The following is a 13416-nucleotide window of genomic DNA, read 5'->3' as shown; positions in this document are numbered from 1 at the left end:
TGTGTGCTGGACACTCCTGATCTGGAGCTTGGTTTCCTGGGGGCTGCTGTGGGAGGGGTTGATGGAGTAGATGATCCCAGGATGGGAGAATACAGCCTGCTGCTGCCAGGTTGGAGAGGGAGAGAGGGGCCAAGGTGGTCACAAAGCCCCAGAGGTCCCAGAAGCCTGTGCTTCATGAGTGAGGATCTGCCCCCCATGGCTGGCACGGGCTGTGGGGAGGAGCGTCAGGAACACTGGCTGGAAGCTGTGCTGAGCCACATGGGGAGCCCTGAATGCTATGCTGAAGAGCCTGGTCCTCCTCCCTGAGGGTAGTAGGTAGCCTCTAAAAGCTCGGAGCCCCAGGGTGCTAGGACCCACTCTGCGTCTGGGCATCCCACCTCATAGTGGGCATATCGGGCCTAAGGGCTCCCTGGTGGAGGTTTGCAGTAGTGTCGGTGGGAGAGAGGAAGGGCCTGGCCATTGGAGTGGGAGCACGCCTCCCTGCTGTTTCCCTGAGCACTCGCTTACCAGTGGGGCAGTAGAACTTGCAGATGAGAGCCAAGGTGGAGGGAGAGGGTGTGCACACGGGTCACTGAGGGTACGTTCTGAGCAGCGGGCAGGCATTCCCTGGCCAGGATGAGGGACACAGGGGTTGGAGGCTCTAGGAACAGCCATGGAATGTCTGGATCAAGAAGTTGAGCAAGTGATTATATTGGAACTAAGTCCACGACTTGGAAGGGAAGCTGGAAACAGAGAGGTAGGTAGAGTTGGGGCCGTGGAAAGTGCTGGGCTGACCAGGAGACCTGGGGCCATGCTGCCCATATGGGTGAGGTTGTGCCCATTCTGGACAGGCAGGGAAAGACCAGGTCTCCTGAGCATCAGCAGTCCGTGCTCACAGGAACTGAAAGAATGCACCAGCCCTGGAGCCAGGCCACCCGCATGGGAAGGGCTCGGTTTTTTTGTCGCTGCATCAGGCCCTTTGCTACATCTCAAGCAGGTGGGGGCCAGGATTGCACAGCATGCACAGGAGTGGTGCTTGACGTGGGCTCTGTGTCACCTGAGCTGGTAAGCTGGTGGCTGGCAGCCAGAGTGGGAACGCCAGTGACCCCTCTCCCTGGAGATAATAGGGAGATTAATTGGTGCGGATGTCCAAACAGCACACAGATGGATGCAGAGTCCGTCCAGGCAAGAGTGCAAATCTGGCCTTTCTTATTTTTCTTTGCTATGAAGACTAGCAGAACTTAGCCAACAACCTACGAGTCTGTGGTTCTCCAAACATTGCTATTGAGCACTGTACACTTCATCTGGGGGTGAAAGGAAATGGCAAAGTGGCAAAGTGAAGGTTCCTTTAGTGCACTGAGCTGAGGCCCATTTTCAGGCTTGAGGGTGGGTTCTCTCCTTATTGTCTCTCTCACACCTCTTACCTTGATGGGTGTCTCAGCTTCCCTTGATGGGTGTGCTCAGTAGTGAAATGACTTCCAATGGAAGTCAGTGTTACATTTAACCTGTAAAGTTGTGATAGGCTAAGTTCAAACAGAACAAGAAAGCTACCCTGTCTTTTTGTACATCTAACTCACAGGCTGGGGCAGAGTTTCTCAACATTGGCAGGCTTGATGTTCTGGGCAGGCTAGTTCTCTGCCGTGGGGGCTGCCCTGTGCATTGCAGGACATCTAGCAGCGTCCCTGGTATCTGCGCACTAGATGCCAGGAGCACCCCACCTCCCAGTCGTGATAAGCAAAAATGCCTTCATACATTGCCAGATATTCCCTGGTGGACAAGACTGTTCCTGATTGAGAACCCCTGGGCGGAGACTGACTGGCCATTGTGCGTCAGCTGTTCTTCTGGTGATTCACAGCCAACAGCCCCTTCCATTCTTTCCTGATCACAGTACTTAGATTACAAGTCACCCCTCTGAAATCGGGGCCTGTTGTAGGCTATTGTGTTCATGGTACAAAGCTGGCCAGGATGAGTGTTATTGGAAGCAAACTGATTTTTTTTCTTCATGCGTTCTGCAATGAAAAATCCTTTGGTGTTACTATTTAATTGGTTGGTGGTAGCTGTTTGTCAATTTGCCAGCAGGTTCTCTCTTAACTGCTGTCATTTGACATTGCTGAAACATAAATGCAGAGTGATTGAGTTGCCAACATGCTATTAAGTCCTCTACAAAGAGCTTTTCGATGTACTACTGCTTCAGGCTTTTGTGGTTCTATTGATTGATTCGAATAAAGAAATCCTTGGCATTGACAGCCCTGGTAAGAAAATGCGGCTTCTGTCTGGGAAATTGTTGGGCATTGCCACAGGGACAGTGGTGGGTTTTCCTTTGGTTTTCCTCTGGCAGAGACTTGGCCTCTGGCAGAGCTTACCCAGTTGATGGGTGTTGACCACCCATATGGGAGAGGAATAGAAACCCCAGCGGCCAGTGATCTTTATGAGATCGGTCCAGTTAAGTCGAGGAGCCCACGAAGTGGATGGTGATATCAGATTTCAGAGTGGTTTAACAGACTCCTAATTGCGAAAAACAGGAGATTGCCACAATTCTGTTTTGGTTTTCGAACTGGTCACTCACCATTTGACACCAAAGATGGCAGATCACTTTGAGAAGGGCTGGCTAATCTTAGGATGCCCAGAACATCCCATGACATTGAGGATATTATTTTATGGTCTTGAAATTGTACTTCTGGACCAGACTGCCATGCTGTATGCATCACAAAACTATTTGTCATTGGTGTGTGTATGTTGGCGGGGGGTGACTGTGTGACAGCCAGAGACCACTTGTTAGAACTCCTAGTGCATTGGGGACCAAGGTCCTCGGAGTGTGTGGGGGGGAACAGTGGCCTCCGCCTTCCGTGGCCAGACTGTCCCCCTGGGCTGGATGTGACAGGTGCATGCCCTTGGTTGTAAGGCTGTGAGTAGGAAGGTCCTGTGGTAGGTATAGGTCTGTCCCCTTGACCTGAAAACCCCATTAACATGTGTTTTGTTTTCTGCAGTGGATGACAGTGTAGCACAGAGTAGTGGATGGGAATATCAGAGGCAGCCCCCTGCTGGGGATTCCACTACCCTGCGGGAATGTGGCTTTGGGCCAGTTTACCTTCTCTCTCTCCCTGCCTCAGCCCCCTCACCTGTAAATGACAGTAATTCAGCCCCCGTTCCACAGTACTTTTCAGCAGAGTGAGTTGGCTCCTGTGGACAGTCCAGGAGTGTGCTTGGTCCCCGTCTCACGTGGAGTGTTGGGGGGCCTGGCAATACAGGGACTGTCTTGTCTCGGCAGGGCAAGGATCCCCATACAGAGGTCTGTTTCTTTGAAGTACTTCCCACTCTGGAACATTCTGTATGTGCCCACACAGCACGGGAGCCCCTACCCTGGACAGATCTGAAGGGGTGACAGGGAGGCCACATTGAGTAACCAGATACTATGTTTTCTTTTCAGACTCTTTCCCAGCTTCCCTATGGGAAGGCGCTCTACAGTTACGAGGGAAAGGAACCCGGCGACCTCAAGTTCAGCAAGGGCGATGTCATCATCCTGCGGCGCAAGGTGGATGAGCACTGGTACCACGGGGAGCTGCACGGGGCACACGGTTTCCTGCCTGCCAGCTATATCCAGTGTGTCCGGCCCCTGCCACAGACTCCGCCCCAGGGCAAAGCACTTTATGATTTCGAGATGAAGGACAGAGACCAGGACAAGGACTGTCTGACCTTCACCAAGGTGAGGGGGGGGGACCCCCGTGAACACTGCCGCCCACCTCTGTGATTCCCACCTCCCTGCTAGTTTGAGTCCTGGCTCCTTCCCGCCATCCACCCTCCCTGCTGTGCCTCGGGAAGCAGGGAGAGCAGCTGTCCCTACTTCCTGAGTTTTTGTTTGATGGAAAGAGATGTTGCACAGCCTGACACATAGCTCCGCCTGAGAGCTGATGGTGTGCTCATTGGGTAACAGGTGCGGCACCCTCTGTCACCTGAACCATGGGGTCTCTGCAGCAACTCAGGTGCAGAGGAGTGAAGTCTCTCAGGAATGGACTCACAGACCTGGGAGGGGGGCTCCTTGTGGGAGCCTGCTGCAGAGACCCCTGCAGCTCACAAGGAAGTGGTGTGGGGCCCAGAAACCAGCATGCCTCAGCCCTGTGCTCTGCAGCACCAGGGGGCACGCACATGTGTGCTGGGGGCCAGCCTGGGTCAGGCTTGTGGAGAGGGCACATGCACGTGTGTTGGGGGCCGGGCTGGGTCACCTTGCAGAGAGGGACCCAGGTGGTGGCAGACTCAGTGGCAGGTGCTGGTGGAATTGTAGCGGAGCCCAGGGAGATGCAGGAGGGCCTCTGCCCTTGTGAAGCATGGAGAGACCAGAGGTGACGCAGTTGCCCTCAGCAGCTTTACCTACAGGCTGTCTCCCTGCTGTGGGAGCCCAAGCTCAGAGAGCTGAGGTGCTTCCTGAGGCCAGGGCTTAGCCTCTCCTGCCTTCCTGCTCCTCTCTCCCACCCTGCCTCCTATGAGCACGGACTGTCAGGACAGAGCTATGGCTCTAAATCTCAGGCTTGAAAGCCCAGGGCCTTCCTTCTTCTGAGAGCCAAGGTTATCCCCTTTTCCCCACTGGGCTCAGGCAGAGCTAGCGGTGCTGGTGAACTCTCTGGAGGGCCGCGGGAGGACTGCACACACCATTTTTGAGCAAAATTGGCATGTCCTGTGCCTGGCTGCTATTTATGTCTTGTTCCATTGTTCAGACTGACAGTGAATAATCTATTTTTCATTCATAGATTCCACTCTTTCTTCCTTCCTTTCATCAAGGTGTTCTGATGCTAATTCTGGTTGTCACCTGGCTGATGTGGCTTCTTAGGAAGCTGCAGCCAGACCTGCCCCTCCCTCCTCCCATCTCCCCACTTGGTCTCTCTGGGTCTAGGCCTACAGTGCAGGGCCTGGAGTGCAGTGTCGGACAGAGCCCCTACTTTCCTCACTTTTCTGCCCAATGGACTCTGGAGAACCTGCCCTGAGAGAAGAATGCCCTGAGGGCCTGTGATGCTCTGTGCTGTCACTCTTGACCAAGAGCAGGAATCCCTGTCAATCTCTTGGGTTCTGGTTGGGCTCTTGCTGAGGAGATGGCTCCAGGCTTCTTGGAGCTCAGCTGGCTCCAGCAACAGCCATCCTCACAGAACTGTGTTGGAGGAGGCTCTTCGACCCGGGAGAGTGTGATGTGCACTGACCACTGCAGAGCCCTGGAGCCCCCAGCTTCCTCTAGTGTGAGCACAGGCCTGCCTCTCCCACCAGTGTCATAACTGCTGTGTCAACATCCTTTGCTTGGGACCCTCACCTCCAGGGTGGAGACCCGAGCCCATTGTACAAGAGGACAGAGAGGCGCTTGCCCATTTATCAAGAAGTGTTCTTGCTTCTGCCTCTGCTGGGCACTGTGCTACACCGGGAGACCTGGACGGTCCTTCATAGCCTCAAGTCCAGTGGGAGAGGCAGGCAGGAGCAAGTCAAGAAATAAGTGTATCTGTGTTTCTGAAAAAGGAACAGTTTAGCAGGCTGATGAATAAGATCTGAGTTGTCCAGCAACAGAAACAGCAAGATGCCAAGTGATTTTTCAGACTTATTTGTGATACTTTAAAGATGCAGTAAAAACTATACTGATTTGGGGCCTTAAAAAAAAAAGAAAGAAAGAAGTGTTCCAAAGCCAGCCTCAGAGAATAGCCCTGGCCACCCAGGAGTGAGATGCTATGGTCTTTTAGTAAAGGCTCCAGAATACTCAATGGTAGTGCTTCATGTTTGCTATTTCAAAAGAAGCAGTAAAGTAGTCTTCATGGGGAACATTAGAACTCAGGCTTTCTTAGACTCATTCTGTAGTTGGCAAAGTTCTTATTTTGAATTAAGTTGGGGGTACAGTGACTGCATCTGGGGAGTGAGCGGGCATCACCAGAGGTGTCTGTGGCTATGACGGCTTCTGGGAGATGGCATTGGAGTTGAGACTTAGGGGCAAAGGTGACCCCAGGACCTGGGGGTCTCTGGCTACATAATGTGGCTGTTCCCACTGGAAGCCAGGTAGGAGGTGCATATCTTAGGGAGTTTTTCAAGGACTTTTCTTTTCTTGCATCTTGTGGGTGAATGTGGAGAGTTAGAGACACCTGCACATGATTCCCGGTGAAAATCATGCTGTGACATCCACCCCCTGTCATGTTCACATAACCTTCTTAGGAGCACCCATTTTTGCCCTTCTACTTGGATTAAGACACAACCACACCTACTAAGCACCTGTTCTATCTGTAGCTCTTACCTCTAAATGTCTTCAGACAAAGCGTCTGAAGGACATGGGTGAGGAATCATGACTCTCTTCTGCTTGATTCATATTTTCTCTTACCCACACTGCTTGCCTAACATTTCCCTTCCATGTACATCTGACCAGCTCATTTGTTTCCATGCCCGGGATGCTGTTTCCATCTGACAACCTCCATTTATATCATACCTCAAGTGACTCCGGGCTTGGCATCACTGCTTCAGACCAGCTTGGTTTTGCCTGCATGGAATGCTTTGTTGTTTGCATGCGTTCCACTCTGGAGACATCAAGGCAAGAAGGGTCTCTAAAATCCACAGATGATGCTAACTGACCTTTCAGAAGCATCATTGTGATGGGATTGATTGGGTTTAAAAAGACAGGAAGCAGGGGGATCAAAGCAAGATTTTTACCTTCGGCATTGGCTCTTGAACAGTCCTGTTAAAATTGCATTAATTAAAGCCATTCTAAGACCAAAGGCCTTGTTTCATTTAAGAAGAAAATGAATAATTACTTTTTGTAAAGCAGCTATGAAAAGCATAATTTATAACTTAGTAGTCCCACTCCAAAAAGCAGGGCATGTGAAAGTACAAAAACCAAAGGAAAGAACTACAGTGTGCCCAGTGCAGCTCTGCTGGCTGCTCTCTTACAGACTCTCACGTGAGGCTTTGATGCCTGCCGCCCTCCACGTGCACAGGGAGGGAAGGGGCCTGCTGGGGAGGTGCCCTTGGTGCAGGGACATGGCAGTGAGAGATCTCACATGTTGGGAAAACACTTCACCTTGCTGGGCCACCCAATCTTCAGGGTCAGGACACAGATCCTACAGAGGGGCACCAAGGGCTGAGTGATCCAAGTAAAGAGCTAAACTTAGGGCTTGGCAGGCAAGTGGGGACATTGAGTTCCATTTGCTTGGTGGCAGCTTACTCTCCGTATTACCTTATTTTCACTCAACTACAAAATTCAGCAAATATTCATTAAGCCTTAACGATGTGAACTCCAGTTAATGAGAACGCTTTCATCACCCTGCCAGGGAGCTGTACTGGAATTAAAGGGCCTGGGACTACCCTTTAGTGAATTCACTCTGAAATGCTCGGGAATCCTGAGAGGCCATGAGATTTTTCTCTTGGGTGGTGCCTGGCTGACCCCAAAGCCACGTTTGCACACAGCTAGCAGCAGGAGCCTGAGGCTCACTGTGTTGGGCTGAACCCCGTCATGCTTGCCATGTGAGGCTGCAGGAAAGCTTCTTTCCAATGCTCACCTTTCTCTCTTCCCTGGCCATCTCCAAGGGCCTGAGGGATGCTCTGAGTCGGCAAAGACCCATGTAAATCACCTCCATGCTGTCCTGGCTTAGCCCTAGTCTTCTGCTCTTGGGGTCACCACAGGCGCCTTCCATGTGATCTTATGATGCTACTGAATGTTTAGTCATTGTTTCCTAAAAGTGTAGGGCTTCCCTCCTATGTGAATTAACCCAGCATTAATCCCAAACTGTGTGCTTCTGATCAGGGAACAGGCTTAGACAAAAATCAAGTCTAGACAGTTTGGGGTCTAGAGTCAGGTAAATAAGGTTATAAATCATGATACTTTTTTATTATTAAGTGGCAACTTTGGGACATGTACTTAGTCTCTGAGTCTCTTTTATTAACTGCCGTGGAGTCTATAACAGGATTCAATGAGCAATGGCATTTGGATAACAGAGCTCAAAATAGGCATTTGATAAGTGTTTGCTTTCTATCCTCTGCCTTCTTCCTGTTCAAGAGAAGATGAAGTTAGGTCAGATACTTAGCACTTTTTATGTTGGTCCAGAATGCTCACAGAAACACGGACACCCTTCCTGAGGCACACGCTGCATGGGGAGCTGAGAATCTATCTGGCCAGTTGGCCACACCCATAGCTTTCTGGCTAACTCCCTCAGGGTATTGCCCAGGGCTGTGAAATCTCAGCCTTGTGTCAAGACTGCTGTCCCCAACGCTGAGCACCAGGCCTGCTATGTCATCCCTGCTTCTTCTGGAGGGTGATAAGGAATGCTTTCAGGACTGGAAGGACTCAGGAAACAAAGTGGAATGAGCCTTAGTGCAATTCTCGCTCAGGTTTCCTTCAGAAGTTACCAGAGAATCTCAGTTACCTTTGTGGCTCGGGGCTCCCTCTTCCCAGCCTCCTCTACTGCCTGGCCATCTGGGCAGAGGAGGCACCTTTACTAAGGTGGCCAGTCCCCAGCATGAGCACCCAGGTGGTTACAGGAGAGCAGCCAGAGGACTGCTGAGGAATGTCCTTGCCCAGCCCCTTATTTGAACATCCAGGTGAGGGTTGGAGACACTGACAGGGAATCTTTTAGATTTTCAGGCAGAGCTTAAGTTATGTCTGAAGCTTTGTCAGAAAATATTTTCAGACAGGTGCACAATGTGAGTTCTTCCCCAGGACTAGCCTCCCACCTGGTGTGCCCTGTCTCCCTGGCTCACTGCAGGCACCCCCAGCCTGTTGTCCCCTCAGTGGCTGGGGCATGCCCCACCTGCTTCCAGTGTCCTCAGAGCCAACATCAGAGGCTGTGCTGCCTGTGAGACCCTACCTGACCTAGTGCCCACCTCCCTCCCGGGCCTGCCTCTGGCGCACTCCACTCCTGGCTCCACTGGCCTCCCCACCCTGCCCTTCCCTCCATCCAAGCCTGCTGACTCTCCTGGGGCCTCTGCAGCCCTCCCCACCTGTCTGCACGTCCCTCAGAGTGGCCCCTGACCCCTGAGGGGTAGAACCTCCCCATGCAGCACCCCACACCCCATTTTCTCCTCCTGAGAAGGTAGTATGCATATTTTAATGTGACAGGTGTCTGTCTTATGTGTGTGTGTAGGTTTCCCAAGGGTGGCCATCCTGCAGTTTCTAACTGCCTATCCCCATTGTGGGACAGTGAAGGGAACACAGGACTTTGAATACACATTCAGGCATTCTGCCTTAGCCTGGGCAAGGGGTCACCTGCTTTGCTATAGAGAGTGTAAGCTGATTTTCATCCAGCCTCCTTGATCCATTTATTCATTCATTCATCAGATGTTTATCACTGCTGGATTGTGTTCCAGGTGGGCCAGTGGGTGGGAACAGAGTCTTACCTTCAAGTGCCCACAGCCCACAGTGGGTGCACCAGGAGAGGGATCGTCACAGAACCTGAGATTCCATCCTATGGAGAGAGTATGTGTGTGTGCATATGGCTTGTGTGGCATGTGTGTGTCTGTGGTGTGTGTGCATACATGTGGGGGTGTGTGTAAGAGGAGATCTGTGGGCCCCCAAGAGGGTGTGGTGTGTGGCCTCTGGGATCTCCTACTATACCAGGACCACCCCTGTGGGTGTGGGCAAGGCCCCTCCCAGCTCTGCCCCTCTCTTCTAGAGCACTGCCTTTCTCTGGGTGTCCCAGGCCTCTGACGGCCTCTGGAACTGAGATGGGTTGTGCAAGACTGGACAGTGCTGGTTCTGGAAGGTCCTGGTTCCCGGTGTCCTCAGGAGGACAGTAGAGGGTTAATGGCAGCCATGACTGCATTGAGAGCCTCACCCAGAACTGCCCAGAGGAACCATTTGTGCTATTTCTGCAACAAAGAGCTGCAGGAGTTTGTGAACTTTTCCCTTTTCCATTTGCCTTCTTCCCAAGAAGTGGGCCAGGGGCTCTGCACGCTGGCGAGCTTTCTGGTGGGGAGGCGTCAGTGACAGTACACTCAAGACGAGGTGGCCATGGCCTGGGGCAGCCACAGGCACAGGTGAAAGAGGCACTCCCTCTGGTCCCCACGCTTCTTGGAAACCACTTGACTGTGGTGATGGGGACGGGAAGATTTGAGTGGCGCTCCAGGAGTGTCTGTTTGCTCTCCGTGGCCCCGCAGGGACATTTCTAGCTGCTTTGTCCATGTTATTGCCACACCCCATGTGGAGGAGAGTGAAGCACTAGAGCCTCAGAGGTTGGTGTGTGCAGACTTGCTGAAGGAACCTGCCAAGGTTGTCAGTGGACGGGCTCTCTCAGCTGAGTCCCCAATGGGTGAGCGGGGACATTTCCTGAATTATGTTTCTGAAATGGTATTGAAGGACAGGGTGCTCGGCCAGCAACCATCAGTGTTATCCAGAGGGCTTCTGTGTGTACACAGATGTGCTACCCTCCTTGTGGGTCAGAAGGGGGAACTTCAGTGCTCTGCTCCCAGCTTCTGCTCATAACAGAGCCCATCTGCTTACAGATCCGTTTTCCCCCAGGTAGGAACAAATGCACAGACTTTGGGTGGGTTAGATGAGTGAAATGGAAAAGCAGTTGGAGGGGCCCCTGGGGGCTCAGTTGATTAAGCATCCCATTCTTGGTTTCGGCTCAGGTCATGATCTCAGGGTCATGTGATCAACCCCTGCATCAGGCTCAGTGGGAGTCTGTTTCAGATTCTCCCTCTCCCTCTGCCCCTCTCACCCTGCTCTCTCCCTTGTGTGCGCTCTCTCTTTCTCTTTCTCTCTCTCTAATAAATAAATAAATCTTAAAAAAAATGCATTTTAAAGGTCCATTTTAGATGGCAGGCCTACCGTGGTTCCTGAATCCTTTGCAAATGTATTACCTACTGAGCCTTGGGAAGAAAATCAATATACTTTTTTAATAACCATGTTATGTTCATGGCCCAGACTTACGGTCACTTAGGAGCACCCTGAGACCACCTGAATGCAAAGGAGAGCCACTCTTGTACACCAGTGGCATGTGGTGTATTTTCAAAGCTTGGAAATTAGAGGGAAGAAGGAAAACAGCATATGGAATTAAACTGCCCCTCGGTGAATAATGAGCACCTTACATGAAACATGTGAATGAAATTGAGCCATGACTCTGAAAGTGAAATGATGTGGTGGGAACAGCTTTCCTCCATAAAATCCTCACATGCTGCCATATTGGCCCAAAGCTTGTCTGTCCCTTCTGACTATCAGTGGTGTCTAGTTAGATTTTGTTTACTCAACCATATCAAGCAGGGGTTGGTAAACTGGTGCTTGCAGGTCAAATCCTACCCACCTGCTGCCATTTGTGTAAATAAAGTTTTATTGGCACTTACTCCTTCATTTACACGTTGTCTGGCTCCTTTCACACCAAAACAGAAGACTGGCATATGTGACAGAGACATATAGCCTTAAAATCCTGAGGTATTGACTGGCCCTTTCTAGGAAAGTTTGCTGATCTGTTACATAGAGCACAGCGCTATGGAGGCCAAGCACTCAGTGTTCTTCAGCATCTCACTCAGCATGGCTTTGTTCTGAGGCCACCGGCAACACACCATGTTGACTGTGACATGCAAGGGATGCCTTTCTGTATGAAGCAGCAACTGAAAACTCAGGTCTGAACCATGTAGCTCAATCCTGCCACTGTCACTTAGAAAGGCATTTAGAGTTTGAGTGGGGAGCAATTCTCTATACTCCAGAGAGGCCACAGAGCAGGGATTTCCCCTTTTCCTTATCCTTCTGAAAGCACTGCCTCCAGCTTTTTAAAATATGACAGTGAGTCAGAGACCTGATGTGGTCCAGCCATGAAAAAAGGCTCATTGTTTCCCTGGTCCTGTATTGGTGGCAGGAGAAGTTAATACTGTTTCCAGAACATAACAGACCTCGTGCTGGTAGCTCTGACGTGCTGCAGGGAATTTTCCCATTGCCCAGCACTCAAATGCTCTTGGGAGGCTGTCTCCATTGTGCAAGTTTGGGTCAGAGGCAGAGCTGTAGGAGATCTTTCTCGACACTCCTAGGCAAATGTAATTTTACTTATTTGTGTGTATAGAGAGTGACTGGCCTCCTACACCCACTTTTCTTCCAGCCAGCTCAGTCTCCCCAACAAAATTCATACCAGCTAAATGGGATTGTTTTGGATCCTACCACTGCCATGAAGCCAGGAATTGCCCCCCATCAATATTTGAGCCAGATCAGAGACCTGCCACCAGGTACCACCAAACCACCACTGGGACTGTATTGAATTTGCATCTGATAGGCAGATGGGTCTATGCAGGTTACACCTGCTCATCTCACTAACCTCACAGGAGCACACTGACAGGATTGGATTTTGAACCCCACTTATTGCATTTTGCTGGGATTTCACTGTACTTACATTGTATGGGATGATGTCCATCTCTTTATGAGCAGACCTCTCCCAGCAAGTGTTGAGCTCTTCTTGGAAGGGAGAGTTTCTTACTCATATATAGCTCTTAGGGGATGCTAGCCTATTGGTGGCCACAGCAGAAACAGGTTGGCACTGCTTAATGCTCAGAGTGAAGACAAGCCCCTGGCCTAAGAGGTGACACTTGTTTTTGGATGGCTCTCCCTTATGTGGAGCTGCATTCACTTCTCAGTACCTTGGAGCCCTTGATGTGTATCTTCCCTTTCCAGGCGACTCAGAATGAACCCAGATCTTCAGTGTGGTAATGATGCCAAGGCTGGAAGACAGTAACCATGCCCCTCGCTCAGATATCTCATATCTCAGGCTCAGTGATCCCACTTTCTTCTCTGGCTCTCTGTGACTTGATTTCAGACTATCCACGTAATGGTTGGCTTCCTTGGTGTGTGATGTCTCTTTACAGATGTGTTAGAACCAAATGCAGTACTCAGGGTATGCTGTGACTTGTCTACACTGAATGGATTAGTACCTTTGAAAAATCTTTTACTCCTTTCCCCTTTATTTCACTCAGTGTAATACCCTCCAGTTCCATCGACATCGAAGCAAATAAAGGGGAAAGGAGAAAAATGAGTGGGAAATATCAGAAAGGGAGGCAGAACATGAGAGACTCCTAACTCTGGAAAATGAACTGGGGGTGGTGTAAGGGAGGTAGGCGGGGGGTGGGGGTGACTGGGTGATGGGCACTGAGGGAGGCACTTGATGGGATGAGCACTGGGTGTTATTCTATATGTTGGCAAATTGAACACCAATAAAAAATAAATTTATAAATAAAAAAAGAAAAATCTTTTAATCTAAATAAACCATAATATACCATGAAGTCTGCTAATCAAAGTTGTACAGGTTGGCGATTGGAAAAAATATCCTTATACTCACTACCCAGTGGAGAGATGGTGAGATACTAGCACCCGAGTCCTTTTACCTTTCCCTCTTCCCATGTCCTTAACACCATAGATGAGTTGTGTCTGTTCTTCCAGCTTCAAGTACATGGACCATACATGTATGTTTTTGTGTCCAGTTTTGCTTTCTCTCAACATTACATTTGTGAGCT

At 50.6% G+C, this 13416-nt stretch overlaps 1 protein-coding gene across 3 annotated transcripts in view; it reads left to right on the top strand.

Moving 5' to 3' along the window:
• Positions 1–13416, top strand: part of SH3RF3 (SH3 domain containing ring finger 3) — a 354361-nt gene that overhangs the window by 193694 nt on the left and 147251 nt on the right. For all 3 annotated transcript variants that reach the window (XM_041756641.1, XM_041756642.1, XM_041756643.1), the window contains exon 2: positions 3407–3682. In XM_041756641.1, coding sequence (XP_041612575.1) covers positions 3407–3682 — 276 coding nt within the window. The remainder of the gene's footprint in view (positions 1–3406; positions 3683–13416) is intronic.

The sequence above is a fragment of the Vulpes lagopus genome, chromosome 5 (assembly GCF_018345385.1).
Source record: "Vulpes lagopus strain Blue_001 chromosome 5, ASM1834538v1, whole genome shotgun sequence".
NCBI classification, from domain to species: Eukaryota; Metazoa; Chordata; class Mammalia; order Carnivora; family Canidae; genus Vulpes; species Vulpes lagopus.
Note: the sequence above shows the minus strand (reverse complement) of the source record. Positions and strands in the feature narration are given on the sequence as shown.